Source organism: Megalobrama amblycephala, linkage group LG6 (genome assembly GCF_018812025.1).
Source record: "Megalobrama amblycephala isolate DHTTF-2021 linkage group LG6, ASM1881202v1, whole genome shotgun sequence".
NCBI lineage: Eukaryota > Metazoa > Chordata > Actinopteri > Cypriniformes > Xenocyprididae > Megalobrama > Megalobrama amblycephala.
The window spans coordinates 6,861,998-6,877,445 of NC_063049.1; the positions used below are offsets into that span (position 1 = coordinate 6,861,998).

General features: G+C 40.0%; 1 protein-coding gene across 2 annotated transcripts; it reads left to right on the top strand.

The window, feature by feature from the left end:
- The first annotated feature begins 968 nt into the window (after positions 1 to 968).
- Positions 969 to 13,912, top strand: LOC125269785 (tripartite motif-containing protein 16-like protein). Of its 2 annotated transcripts, XM_048192751.1 has the most exons (7): positions 969 to 1,066; positions 1,995 to 2,364; positions 2,523 to 2,618; positions 2,722 to 2,946; positions 10,539 to 10,698; positions 10,790 to 10,849; positions 11,481 to 13,912. In XM_048192751.1, exons 2-7 carry the CDS (start codon positions 2,008 to 2,010, stop codon positions 12,014 to 12,016), a joined length of 1,434 nt encoding a protein of 477 aa, XP_048048708.1. In that variant the 5' UTR covers positions 969 to 1,066; positions 1,995 to 2,007; the 3' UTR covers positions 12,017 to 13,912. The 2 variants fall into 2 exon arrangements, with proteins under 2 accessions (XP_048048708.1, XP_048048707.1); XM_048192750.1 differs by lacking the exon at positions 969 to 1,066 and having other exon boundaries at positions 1,113 to 2,364.
- The last annotated feature ends 1,536 nt before the right edge of the window (positions 13,913 to 15,448 follow it).

Here is a 15,448-nt window from a genome sequence, read left to right on the forward strand (position 1 = left end):
ATTTAAAAGGCTTATAAACACTGAATTATTACCAACATATGAAATTATGCATCAGAAAAATTGGGAATGTTGGAAAATAAAAATCTGAATATAATACCTTTATTTTGCAGTGTTGTCTAATGTGCGTTAAAGCAAAAGTGTTCAAAAGTGTGAATTATGCGATAACTGACACAGCAATGCATCATATCATTATGTTTGTAGCGCGATCCATTAAAACGTACAATAGCCTATATTTCAGACCTAGATCCACTAGGTCTGAAATATATTGTTCGCTGCAAACATGATGATCTTAAACGTATTAATTATTAATTTACCATTAATAAATGTGTAAAGTTGCATAAAATGGAAATACTCAATAAAGTAGGCTAACTACGTTACCTCAGATGGATGAATGTTTGGATTCCACAACTGGTAAAATAAAACATAAGACAATACAACATACTGTAGGTGCCATACAATTTACTGGTGATTTCATTTGAAAAATGTTCTTTTGCGCTTCTGATTTGGCAGTGAAATTCGCCGATTTTGAGTGCCTAATCAGATGTGAAGGATGGTCTGCTTGATATTTTCACCCCAAAATGGCGGCCGCGCTACCGGAGCGCCATCTAGTGGCTATTAGCAAAAAAGTATCAAAGCGTCTTAATTAGAAGTGTTTTCCTTGTAACCTAAATAAATATTTCTACTGCTCTGACTGATTTCACATTGTAATTTTGGCTGGCCGTGAACTGATCAGCTAAAGTAGGCTAAATATGCTATAAAACCCAGTTCATTCGGTACGGAGCAACATAATGTAGCATTATGAGTGTCTAAGATGTGCAGTTCAGTTGAATGATAACGTTTACCGTAATGGTGTTAAATTGAATACGAAGCAAACTGTTTGTTGAAATAACATGAACAACAACACTGAACTCAGTGTTTCTGTCAATCAGAAGAACCAGAACGCATGAAAGTTGCGTTTGTTTTCACGTGACGTCACATCCGTATAGGAACGCCCACCTGGAGGGTGACGCAATATTTGGTATATTTTCTTTTCTTTTTTCTTTCTTTTTTATTCAGTGAATTAAAGGTAAGATTAGTTAAAAGTGCATTATTTTAGTCTACCATGGCCTGTGTAGCTGCTGTTTATTTAATGTATCAGTATATTTATATATTAAAACCAAGATGAATCTATAGGTAAAACATATGCTAATTCATTATACCTAATTTAGAATGTAATACATGTTACATGTGCAAATGGTAGGCTAAATATACAAACTTGTTTTATACATTACTCTCCTAAACGTCACTGTGTAATTCGCACCTTGCGAAAAAGAAATGCATTTGTTTCATTAAGGATTTTTCCCTTTTATCCGCTGACAGAAAGGCACCAAAAGTTGGTTTGACAACCGCCATAAAAGTGGTTGTAAAAAGACGTGCCAGCAAAGTTGTAGCCTACTTGAGATTAGATTAGAATAGGCTACTAAATTTTAGGATATGCATAATAATGCACACATCCTGACATGAATGGAGCTGAGCACGCAGCAATCTAATGAAGTTTTTTTATTTGAATACATTGCCCAATGCTGATTTTAACGTATATGTGGCGGTATATACCAATTTACCAATATACCATTTTTTTATTTATTTATTTATTTTTTATACGCCTTTGTAAAAATCGATACTCCCTCAGTAAACATCAATACCAAACCAGAAAAAGTCCCTAAACTTCCGTCGCCTAAAGTTCGGCAGAAGGCTGGTTACTGACCACGTGATATTCTGAAAACAATAAAGCCTTGATATAGAAATTGCCCCGCATACTCGATACATGCATTGGAGCCTCTGTGTCATGCCTGATATCACAACAAATTACTGAAGAAGAAGAAGACGAAGAAGAAGGAGGAGGAGGAGGAGGAAATTCGAGTTTCCCGTCTATCTTAATCGGAATGCAGGATTCAACGGTGCAGAGAAAACGAAACTTAGTGAGCTGTTTTTTGTTTCTTGTTCTCTGTGTGTAGCCTAAATACAGAAATGGCAGAAGCCAGTTTTTCTCAGGAGCAGTTCAGCTGTCCAGTGTGTCTAGATCTACTGAACGATCCAGTGGCCATTCCCTGTGGACACAGTTTCTGTAAGAGCTGTATTACATGCTGCTGGGATCAGGAGGATCAGAAGGAAGCTTACAGCTGCCCTGAATGCAGACAGACCTTCACTTCAAGACCTGCTTTAAATAAAAACACCCTGCTGGCTGAAGTGGTGGAGCAACTGAAGAAGACTAAACTCCAAGCTGCTGTTCCTGCTGGACCTGCTGGACATAGAGATGTGGAGTCTGACATCTGTACTGGAAGAAAACACAAGAAAGAAAAGAAAACATCAGGAAAAAAACATCTGGTGTGTATGAACTCTTACTGTCAAAAATCTGTCTTTCCTTAATGATTGTCTCACACCATATAGGTTGAAAAACCCATTCACATAAAATAAAATGAACACAGTATCCAATATTGGATATTTTTTCTGACATTTACAGTTTCACTTGTTTTTGTTTCCAGATGATTTTAAAAGAGCGACAGAGTAAGTTCCAGCAGAGAATCCAGCAGAGAGAGAAATATCTTGAGGAGTTGAGAAAGGCTGTGGAGTCTCATAAGGTGAGTTTGGAGAACAACAGAAGTTTAGACACTAAATGTGATTGTGAGCCACAGGTCGTGTGAGGCAACAGTAAGAGCTGATTGTGATGTGTGTCCTATACAGCGCTCTGCAGATACAGCAGTGGAGGACAGTGAGAGGATCTTAATTGAGCTGTTACACTCCATTGAGAATATCTTCTCTAAGGTGACACAGCGGATCAGAGATCAGGAAAAGTCTGCAGTGAGTCGAGCTGAAGGATTCATGGATCGACTAGAGCAGGAGATTGATGATCTGAGGAGGAGAGACGCTGAGCTGGAGCAGCTTTCACACAAACATAATTTCCATAAGGTAACAGAGATCCGACATACAGGACAGTAGTTTTAGCAACACCTTACCATTAGAGACTTTCATTTTAATTTCTGTTTAATTGTTGGGGTTTGGTATACTCATACAGTTGAACAAACTGTTAACTTAAGTTTTAAACTTTAGTGCTTAACTCATCCTGCACCGTTTGTGCTACAGACATGAATGATACATCAAATCATGTGGCTTTTTGAGAAGAGATTAATGATTACTTTTCCTAACCATTATGATTTTCAAAAGAGGGAGTAACATTTACATTGTATTCCATATAAACAGACTGGATTTCTAAGATCTATAGACATTACTAGAACAGAAGTGCTAGATAGACCTGAATAGCTCAGTAGAACACTATGAAAATGAAACCAGACATAATTGTTGCAAATAAACCATAGATAATATCAAACTGGTAGCTCAAGTACACACTCAAGATAATTTGAAAAAACAAGCAGAGTAATTATCTATGTCGCAAGTGGTTGTTCTAGTAATTCGCATAAAGAAAGGAGTAGAGAACAAAAACAGCCTTAAATAAATCCACAAGGAACACTCAGGAGATCGTAGGAGAAAACATTAACACAAACACGTTAAATAAAGACAATACAGGTCAAAGGAACTTAGGAAACACAGGGTCTAAATACATAAGAAGCATAATCAATGACAAACGAAACAGGTGTGGGAACTAATTAACAACCAGAGAAACTAACAGGCTGGCAAAAAAGGAAAACCAAAACACCATGATAATAAAACAGAACATAACTGTTACAAGTAGCTCTCCTCTCTCGGAAGGCGCGTCCTCGTGCTAATGATAGTCCAAACCGAAGAGGGAGGGAGGGATTGAGGGCGGGGGCTTTGGAGGAGGACCGGTAAAGGGCCGGAGACAAGAAGTGATGGTGGCAGGAGAAATCAGGAGCAGGAGTAGCCAGGCGAAGACCAATAGGGCAGTCAGGATGATGTTGGCGGATTCAAGGGAGGAAGGAGCCATGGGAGAGACTTGGCTGATGATACCAGGGGGACGACTGACGGAGATAAGGCCGATGGAAGTAGAGCCTAAGGGTGCGTTCACACTTGGCATGTTTGGTTCGATTAAAATTAACCCTGGTGCGATTGCTCGTTTAGTGCGGTTCATTTGAACACATGTGAAGGCTGCCATCCGAACCCTGGTGCGCACCAAACAAGCGGACCGAGACCGCTGAAAAGATGGGTCTCGGTCCGCTTCCAAACAAACTCTGGTGCGGTTCGAATGATATATGAACGCAACACGGACCAAAGACATATAAACAAACCAAAAACAGGAAGACAAGACCCTAAAAAGGACAGAATCCTCACACATGCCAGTTTTTCTTGTCATGGTCGTGAGTTTACCCATGACAGGCATCAGATGCACGTCTCCACGCAGCAGATCGTTTGTGTGTGACGGATGGATTCCCGCCGCTGTTTTGACTATTTTACACATTTTATAAGCTCTTCACGAGTTCCCAGCTGGCCAAAATACCATCACATGCAGGCTACGCACCGCACACAATGAGCGCATTTACCTCAGCACACAACATTGTTTTGGATGTTTGGTAAGTTCCATCTCAAAATAGGCAATACGTCATAAAATCCGACCAATCACGTTGTGAATGTATCCCTATGCCTTTAGGTTTAGTATCTTTTGGTTCGATGATAAAATTGCCAATCTGAACACTAATCGGACCAGGACTAAATTTTTCTTTTTCTTCTTTGAACCAAACGAACCAAACTACAAGTGTGAATGCATCCTAAGGTGAAGACAGAGAGCTGATGGGACCAAACGACCAAAACAGGAGGAGGCCGAAACCGAGCTGCAGCAACAGTTGTCCAAGGTGGAGCCAGGGTGTCAATGGACTGAGGCAGAGCTGGTGTGACTGAGGACCAAGGCGGAGCTGGAGGAAGCAGAGCCAAAGGGGTGGAGGGTCGAAGTGTAACCGAAGGCTCGTAAGTCAGTGGCGCAGGCAGAGTGACATCTGACCAAGGCGGAGCGGGAGGGACGAGGGAGCCCAGTAGTGCCGTAAGGACAATGGTTCCAGATGGAGCTGAGGGAGGAAGGAGCCAAGGTGGAGCCAAGTAGTCGACAAGCTGAGGTGATGGATGGGCTCGGCAGCTGGAGGCAGAGCCAGGGGATCCTCTTGACTAGGCGGAGCTGGAGACCGGAAGACCAGAGGCAATTCCACACAGTAGAGAGGCATCAGAGGAGAAGCCAGGGGGCTGTAGGGAACCATCGGAGGTGGGGCCGATGGACTGGCTGACCTTGGATAAGGAATTGGGCGGGAAGTCTGGATACAAAAGAGACTTTGAGCTGGGCGAAACCACCAGAGAGACAGGAGACTTTGAGCTGAATGGGACCAGCGGGGGCACAGAAGACTTTAAGGGGGATGGAAACAGTGGAGAGACAGGAGACTTTGAGTCAGACAGGACCAGCGGGGGCACAGGAGACCTTGAGCTGGACAGGACCAGTGGAGACACATGTTGGAAATCTCAGAAGCATAGACCAGGAGACTTTGGGATCTCTTGAAGCAGAAGTTACTCTTTATTGAGAAACACGCTGTGCGTCGCTGTGGTCATCCAAAATCTAACTAAGGCAGTGACTTGGTAGTTCATATACATTCAAGGGGGAGGGATACATAGAGTAGAGGTGTGGACAATCTAAACAAAAGGATGCAAATGCAGTACAGGAATCAGATCATTGCCTACATTTCCCAGCCATGATCTAATCAGCATAACTGTGTCATTCAAATGCATAGGTGCTAATCCAATCAGTCTGGCAGTATCACCTATACCTTTACATTATCATAGAGACAAAAGCACTGCTGTATCTTGAGCTTGTCCTGCCAAATGGTCAGGATGTAGGATCCGCAGATTTTAAACAGATTCTTAAATTTGTAATTCCACAGTTCCCCTTTGAGAGTTCTAATAACTCTCACATAATACAAATTTAAACCTTCTTAAATCCCTTCTATAACATATGTTTGTTAACATAAGTTCCATCTTCCAGTCATGCAACTTGTAACAGTTACAGGCACATACATCTTATTCTGTGTCGTGTCCAACATTTACATAAGTGTTGTTCTTTAACTTGAGTATACTGTTGACACACATATACAACGCAGGGTGGTAACATGTTGTATTAACTACATGATGACACAGAAAAACCATGTAGCATAAGCGTGGAAGTCCTAAAAGTCCATGGCGCCTGAATAGCTGTGGAGTCTGTTCCCGGGAGAGTCCATTTCCATGTTTGTCCCAAGATGATTATTTGTCGTCGTGCAACTCCGAGTTGCTCTGATGAGTCCGTCATCATGAAGGTTGTTCATGGATATCTGAGGTGATGCTTTACACCAGGTGCTGCTTGTGAGACGTCATGGCATATACACAGACCTGCACACAAGAAAACAAAGAGACAGCAGACCAGCAGTATTCATGCATAGACTTTAGTATGTTACACCTCTGATGATCGTATAGTTTTTCTGTCTAACTCTGATCATCATAACCTTCTAGTGATCGTATAGTGGTTTTGTTCTTCTTTTTCTTAACCTAGTCTTAATCAATTTGACACCTATAGACCAGTAAGGTTGGGATAAACTGAGAGAGGGGGAAACCTATGAGGAAGTCTTCACCACAGGGTTAACCCCCGAGGCCTTATGCACTTCGGTTCTTCCCTGGGCTCCTCACTGGTCTGTGTGTCCTATTCTCTCCCTGTAGTTAATTTCCAAATTTAAGATGCTACATCTCCATCTTCCATTGAAACATCAGTCATAGCAGACATCATAACCCATTGAGGATGGACAAGTGAATGGAGTGTGCTGCAGCATAACATTTAAGGCTGTGAGTGTACTTAACCAGTGTCCCCCAAATAGTGGAAGTGACAGTCAACTTTCATTTGTTCATAATGAGTCTTTCAGCTTTCTAGTAGATTACTGGGGAAATTAAGCACTCACAGCCCAAATGGTTAGCATGTCAGCAAGCTGTTGCTCCAAGAGTTTGGAGAAGAGGGGAGGGGCAGTTTCAGTGTAGCAAGTAGACTGAGTAGGAGCTGAGTAAAGCTGTTCATTTCTTTTAATGTCTTTTTGTTTTTCCTACACTCTTTCATCCAATGTCCAGGTTTACCACAGTAATGACAACTGCCTTCTCTCTTAGGACGTTTACGTTTCTGTCGATTCTCTGTGTTGACCTTAAAGGATGCTGCTGCAATCTTTACTCTTGTCTTGACATCTGAGTCTCTTTCCCAAATAGCTAACCTATCCAAGCTGTTTTGCAGGGTTCCATTGGACCATGTGAGGTCTAAGAAAGGCAATGCATTTCTGTATTCTGATGAAAGCCCATCAAACCACATGCGGACCAGTGGTCCATTATCCTCTAACACCTTCTCTGGAGTGTCAGCTATTCCACTGTATGCTGCAGCTAACTGACAAAATCTTTCAGTGTACTCACTTACAGTTTCATCCTTCTGTACACAACTAGTGATCTTTGACCAGTCTACCTTTGGTCCAACAAGGTTCTGTAACACTCTCAGAACTCCTTCTCTCAATTCACCTTTGCTGGAATGCTGAAACTCAGAATTATTTACAGCACTTTCAAAATCATTGAATTCTGACTCTTTCAGGATTTGTGACATTAGCTGGGTGACGTCAGCTAGGGACATATCATAGAGCTTCATTTTTCTGGACAACTCTGTTCTAAACTCAGAAAAGTTTCTATGCACTGATGGCAAATTCTCAGCAATTCTTTCTATGTCTTCAGGACCTATAGTGGTACTGACCGCTTGTAACTGCAGTATGGGGGTTACAGATGGAACTGTGTCAACCCCTTTTGCCCTACTCTGAGCCTTTTGTCTCGCTCCACACACTTCAACTGCATTTACATCTTTATCCATGAATCCAGTATTGCTATTGCCCTCTAGTCTACAGAAAGACTGTATCTCAGGATAGCTTTCATCTGACTGTTGGTCTTTTGAGTCACATTTGGTTGATGCCTTGTTAAGGCCCAACTTCTGAGTAAGACGAGACATTCGAGTGTGCAACTGTTTGTTCTGCTCTTCTAACTTAGCAATACGTTGGATTTGTTCTTGTGCAATGGATAGAGTAAATTCTCTGTGGCAGCAGACAATGCCCTTCATATTTTTCTTCCGAATACAAGCACCAAGTACCTTTTTGCATTCTTCAATGGACCAAACTTTTTCTGGATGAATCCCAAATTTCTTTGTCAAATCCAATCTGACTGACTCAGTCACTATTGAGTCCATGTGCTTTCCTAACAATGATTTGAACTCACTATCTGTCCATAAAGGGGTAGCTAGTCCACCTTTCTCAGTTGTTGGAATTTTTCTAGCATTCTTTCTCAACATTGTGTAATGTCTTTCTGGCACAACAATACACTTCAACACTTCCCTGACAGAGCAGAGGTTAATCTAGTTAATACACATCGTAATGTATTCAACCTTCTCTGGTGAGCAGAGTAGAACCAACTTGCTAAGACACTGTAACAGTTATAACCTTCCCTGAGTTAACAGAGGATGAACCTTCTTCTCTAGCAAAGTAGAGGGTGGCTATTCTGTTAACACACCACCTTCCCTGATAAAACAGAGGACAACACAAATTATTAGCACTTTACACTAATTCTTCCCTGCCTGAACAGAGGATACCTAATTATTAGCATGTGATGCTAAACTTCCCTGCCTAAACAGAGGATAAACTTCATCTCTAAAAGAACATTTTTAGAGGATAACTTAGTTAACCAAACCCTACAGCTGTCTGTTAACTCCTCTCTGACGGCGCAGAGGATAACAACTTTGTACTGGTCTTAATGATTCTTTTGGATAGAGTATCACTCACCAACCCTTGGGTGAACAGGAAAATTCAGCCTGGATCTTCCTTTGGATCAGATCTTTGTTGTGCTTGAAGTTCCAATCTGATTTGAGGTGAGAAGCTCTATCCGGGTCACGGCACCAAAACTGTTGGAAATCTCAGAAGCATAGACCAGGAGACTTTGGGATCTCTTGAAGCAGAAGTTACTCTTTATTGAGAAACACGCTGTGCGTCGCTGTGGTCATCCAAAATCTAACTAAGGCAGTGACTTGGTAGTTCATATACATTCAAGGGGGAGGGATACATAGAGTAGAGGTGTGGACAATCTAAACAAAAGGATGCAAATGCAGTACAGGAATCAGATCATTGCCTACATTTCCCAGCCATGATCTAATCAGCATAACTGTGTCATTCAAATGCATAGGTGCTAATCCAATCAGTCTGGCAGTATCACCTATACCTTTACATTATCATAGAGACAAAAGCACTGCTGTATCTTGAGCTTGTCCTGCCAAATGGTCAGGATGTAGGATCCGCAGATTTTAAACAGATTCTTAAATTTGTAATTCCACACACAGGAGCCTTTGAGCTGGGCGAAACCAGAGATGGAAACTCAAGTCTGCGACTTGGACTTGAGTCGCACTTAAGTTACAAAAATAAATGACTTGCGACTTGACTTGGACTTGTGAACTACTAACTCAAGACTTGACTTGGACTTGAAGGCAGAGACTTGTGAAAAATACAAGTCTTTTGGCGTGACATTCCCGATTACATTCTCTGTTTACTACCCCACACGATGGCACGAAACACAACATTTTACTATTTATTCATTCCCAAATATGTGCTGCTGCAGCAGCAAATATCACAAATCATCTCTAAACACACCAAGCCATCAAGCGTTTGACGCATCTGAAAGCACGCAAATTCATCACCCATTATAAAACTTGTTAAATTAACAACAAATAATAACTAATAGCCTTACCTTGCGATAAACTTTGTCATTTAATTTGAAAAGCACTCAATAAATCCGAAGGGAAGCTGCGGTGTTGCACAGCTGCAGAGGCTTGCTTGTGGTCCATTTTCAAGAAGTACATGTCCTTTTCATTTTTTAAAAATTTTTTATACATGGTAAATCTTCCATGCACTTCCATGTGCATTTTATGACCTTGTCCGTCTGACTAATTTCCACAGATCGGTTTGTTAAGTCACAGTGCATTATTATATTGCCTTATCATAATGAGACGCAGATGGAAATGTTGTTTGTTGTTTTGTTGTTGTGTTGTTCGTTGTCACCACCGGCGCTCACTGGAAGACTACATTTTCCAGCATTGCTTGAGATCTACAGCTTGTGTAGCATGACAGTTGTTGAAATCTTCTGGTGTGTTTATATACTCGATTTGAGGGTCCAGTATTCTGTCACGAATGGTTGTGGTAGTAAACTGCACAAAAACATTCTTTAATAAATCCACAAGGAACACTCATAGGAGATTGTAGGAGAAAACATTAACACAACCATGCTAAATAAAAACAATACCGGACAAAGGAGCTAAGGAAACACAGGGCTTAAAAACATGAGGAGTGTAACAGGTGTGGGAACTAAATAACATCCAGAGAAACCAACTAGGAAACACAGGCAGCCAGACAGGCAAACAGGGAAACCAAAACACCATGATAATAAAACAGAAATTAACTGTTACAGTCAGGTCATAAAGGTTTTTGTATTGTATCTTTATTGTTTGTGTTTATTTCTTCATGTAGAGATTCCAGTCTCTCTCTAAACCTCATGAATCTACAGATGTACCCAGCATCACTATCAGCTCTCTCCTCTCTTTTAATGATGTGGGAAAGTCTGTCTTTCAACTGAAAGAAAAACTGGAGGATTTCTGTAGAGAGGAGATAGACAAGATATCTGGCAGAGGTAAAGTAGCAGACATTTATTTAATCTTAGACATCATATATAAGAACTTTTTAATGGGAACTATACTAATTATGTCTGCTTCATTTCTTAGTAACATACACTGAAATTATTCCCCCCAATGAACCCAAGATCAGGGAGGACTTCCTACAATGTAAGACACAATGAACACATTTACATTTTCATTAAAATATTATTTAGTATGTGTATTAAGCCATTTGAATTACAAAGACAATTGGGATGTCCTCGCAATACAGACATTACTTTGATTTACTATATTCTGAGGCCATTTTTACCAAACCACCACACATGCAGACACATGCACACACACAACTAAATGGTTCATTCATACAACCCGAATTCTGGGTTCGAATCCTATGATTATAGATATATATATCTTTTAGGATTCTCAAAATTTGTCTCAGACGACCAAATCATGGCCAAAATTGCATAGTGTGCACCAGCCTTAAGACAGTTCTGGGAGGAAATTATACCAAACTACTTTGGACAACGGACTTTGGCTCAGGCATTTTAGAATGAACAAAACATTTCAGACGCTGTGCAACGAGATCGGTCCACTGGTTATGCTGTGTTCACGCCATGTCATAATTACCATAAATAAAGCTCTCTATGCTTTCTAATCACTCGCTGTACTTTGATGTCATACACCCATCAGTCTGCACAGCACCGCTTCAAGTCGAAAACACATTAAATCATAGCAAAACATAGCTATTGATAGACCAAAATGGAGGATGAATTTTTTTTTTCTGTTTTATCTCCATCAGATTCCAGTCAGTTCACTCTAAATCCAAACACAGCGAATAAACACCTCCATCTGTCTGAGGGGAATAGAGTGGTTACTTTCACTGCCAGTGTCCAGCAGTATCCTGATCATCCAGACAGATTTCATTTTTATCCTCAGGTGTTGTGCAGAGAGAGTGTGTGTGGACGCTGTTACTGGGAGCTTGAGTGGAGTGGGAGTGGATTTGTGTGTATATCAGTGTCTTACATGTACATCAACAGGAAGACACAGAACGATGAGTGTGTGTTTGGATATAATGATCAGTCCTGGAGTTTGATCTGCTCTACCTCCAGATGCTCATTCATTCACAATGGCAGTAATACTGAACTCCCTGTACCCTTCAGCGGCTGTAGAATAGGAGTGTATGTGGATCACTGTGCAGGAAGTCTGTCCTTCTACAGCGTCTCTGACACAATGACTCTCATCCACAGAGTCCAGACCACATTCACTCAGCCTCTCTATCCTGGGTTTGGAGTCATAAATGGGTCAGCAGTAAAACTGTGTGATCTAACACTATAGATTACAGAGAGCTGACTGTAGTGTTCACAGTCTCAAATGTTACTTGCCACTGTGACAGTAGACCCATGTCTACTTATGCACCTGCGCTAAATATTCCTCCATATCCAAGTATACAGTTCCCTTATGCATCTGTTTCCCAGTTTATCTTTTGTTCAACATCAAATACTGCGTAAACCCCTTCTCTAGCCACTTAAACTATCACTGTTGTTTTAAGACCAGAACACACCAAGCCGACGCCGACGAACTAGTGGCGACGAAAACAGACTGCGGGGTTTGCACACGTCGGCAGCGTCTGTGTCCAAAGTTAGCCTGACACACCAAACCAACGCTAAACAGCCGACGGCCAAGTAGCACTTCAGTTCTGTGCCTGCGTGAGATGAAACGCCTTTCCGTACCAGCAGGTGGCAGTAGCTGAACAGCCAATCAGAATGATCAGATGGCCCAACGGACTGACGAGCTCCGACGGCGATTCAACAATTCGAATCGGCCGAAAAAAAAGCCGACGAGGACCAACTTCAGCCGACGGTGCGGAACACACAGAGAAAACTTAGTTGGCCGACGAAGAAAAACTGCCCAACGGCCGACCGTTGGCTTGGTGTGTTCTGGCCTTTAGGTTTATAGAGGACCCAAGTTTTTTATACCTCACAAGAGAGGACGAAACCCAATGCATAATGTTGAAAATGGCTTTGTCTAATTTGTTCGATCCACATGAGACTTGCCTTAGCTTAGCTCATGTCCTTGCCAACCCCGAACCAAATGAAACTGAGTTTTGATTGAGCAACTTGCAGATATGTGCTGACTCAAGCCGCAAACTGTCTGATGTGGTGAAGTGGTTTATCCAGTTATGAATTATCATCTTTACTAATTAAAAACCAGTTTGACTTTTTTCACATGTCTACAGAAGTTCTTATTGAGAATTAACAGAGGTTTAGTTCTAGTTTTTGTTCATTATATTGAAAATGTTTAAATGTCACCATTATGGTGATTAGTGTTTCATTTAGTTGGGCACTTATATCACTGTATCTGTTTTTTCTTTTCTTTTCTTTTTTTTTTTTTTTTAATAATTCGATTGTGTCATTTGCAATGCTTCATGGGATTGTTTCCCTCTTTAAAGCCATTAAGTACACAGTCTTGTACCTTTGTCTTTTTGTCCAATTTTCAAAGACTTTTTTTTGTGTGTGTGCTTAAAAAATCAAAGTATGTAATGTTGTGATTCACCTCGTAGCTGGTTTATTTGGTTCAAGGCTTAAAACTCTTTAAAAAAAACTTTAAAGGCTTTTTAAAAATTGCTATGGGAAAAATTAATTCTAAAAATATTTCTGGAACCAAGACAGCTTAAAAAAGGGTACGGGCACTGTTGTACCCTATTGTGAATGTTACTTGGGTTTCCTGGTAGCCTTTGCAAGGGAAATGTTATTTTTGTATATTGAATCAATACTACTTCTAATATTTTATCAATGTTGTTGATTTTGCACGAAATACAGACATTATCTTACATAACATTTTAAGTGAAATTGGTTTGGTTTCTAACTTATTTTGAATGAGTAATCTGCTGTTTGTTTCTGAATGGAGGATGTATAGGGAGGCATAAAGACTGTATTATTCTTTTGTATGTTTAAGTTTTTGATTATTATATACTGTTTGTTCTAATTTATTGTAAAAAAAGAAAAAATTGCTCTCTGTCACCCTGTTCGAGTTTGTATACTGTGAGCTGTGATCACAAGTTTTGTTCTTGTGTGAAACCCTTTTTCTGATAACTATCTTGCTGACTATTCTTGTTTCTGTCTGTGTGACTTTTAACACATTGCTCAACTAACTAACTAAAGCAATATCCTGTTTTTGCATTAGTACATGTTCTGTCCGTCCGTAATAAACTGAGAATCAACTGAGCAGCAATCTGGTTTCTGTGTCTCTTATTTGGTTCTCCCAGTGCAATGTAGGGCTTCACGAGATCTGGAGGGGAATGCAGAAGACTGTAGATAACTGAATAAAAGTATCTAACATATAAATATATACACATATATGTGTACGCGATCAGTATGTCTTGGGAAATGTCCTTTATGTTTAAAAAATCCTTTATGTTATTTCTTTTTCTTATGTTTCAAATGTAGCCTATCCTGCTAAATTCTGTAGCCGAATGCTGTGAGGGGGAACTAGTGAACAATGTTTCTTTCGCAGCAGGCCTTGTAGAGAGTACAGAAACTGTTTCATCAAGAAGATATTTGCATGCCAAAGGTAAGAAGATGAAGATGCCTAAGATGGATGAAGTGGAAGTGTACATGTATTGTAAAAAGAAACATGAAGCCTAATTTGTTCATGTGCTTATCCAATCAAAAAATCTTATCTGAAAAGATTTATCTGACAGATCTTAAGAGAAAACACACAAGTTAAGCAATTTTAAAAGCAGCATATATTCTAAAGAAATGATGAAAAAAGTCTAGTATTCAGGTAAAGAAATTGCTAGTTAAAGGGATAGTTCACCAAAACATTAATGTCATAAGTTAGTCAGAATCCACTCACCTTTAAAATGCTTTAGTTTCTCTGATCAAGCAGAAAGCATGTTGCTGGCAGCTTCCAGTTCTGAGGGTCTTGTGTTGCTCTCAAGATCCAGCAGTGACTGTATGATTCTGAGATCAATCTTTTCACGCTGAGGACAATTGAGGGACTCAAACACAACTATTACAAAAGGTTCAAACATTCACTGATGATATTCATATTCTTGTTGAAGAAATTACAGTGGCTGTAGCATTTCTATCACAATGAAGTGGTCGAATATTATTATTTAACAAATAATATATTTTTAATCATGGTGGTTGGCTTTGATCGTGGATTTGATCGTGCTGTGCTGTGTAACAACAAAAATCAGCAAGCTTTTGGCGCCCTCTGCAGGCATTTGTTATAATATATAATGTATTAATAACAGTTCAGGAAAAACTTGTGTTTAAATATGCAGATTAGCTTGTTTGGGTTCATTTAGAAGAAATCTAGAGATGCAAACAGACGGAGGGTTGTAGGCTTAAAACAAACTCCATCTAAATGTGTAGGGTTAGGACTAAAAGTTTTCTATCCATTAGAGTAAAAGACATGGAAGCAAAAATGGACCACAATCTTAAAATTGTCCACTTCATGAAATAAGTATTCCAATAACACCAAAAAAATTAAAACGATTTATTGATTTGTGCAAAAAAAAAAAAAAAAAAAAAAAATTATTAGTGAAACTATGTCCCTCTCATTGGTGCAGTCATTTATTCTAAATATATATAGCTACATGAAAATAGTTGCTGTTGACTTCTCTTGTGATAAACCTAATGAATACTAAAGAAGACCATGGTCTCTGTGTGAAGTAATTATTTGGAAGAAATCTGTGGAGTATAAAACAATTGCGTGAGTGTAAGGGAAGTCAAAGTTGTCTTAATATATTTAAGGGTTCAT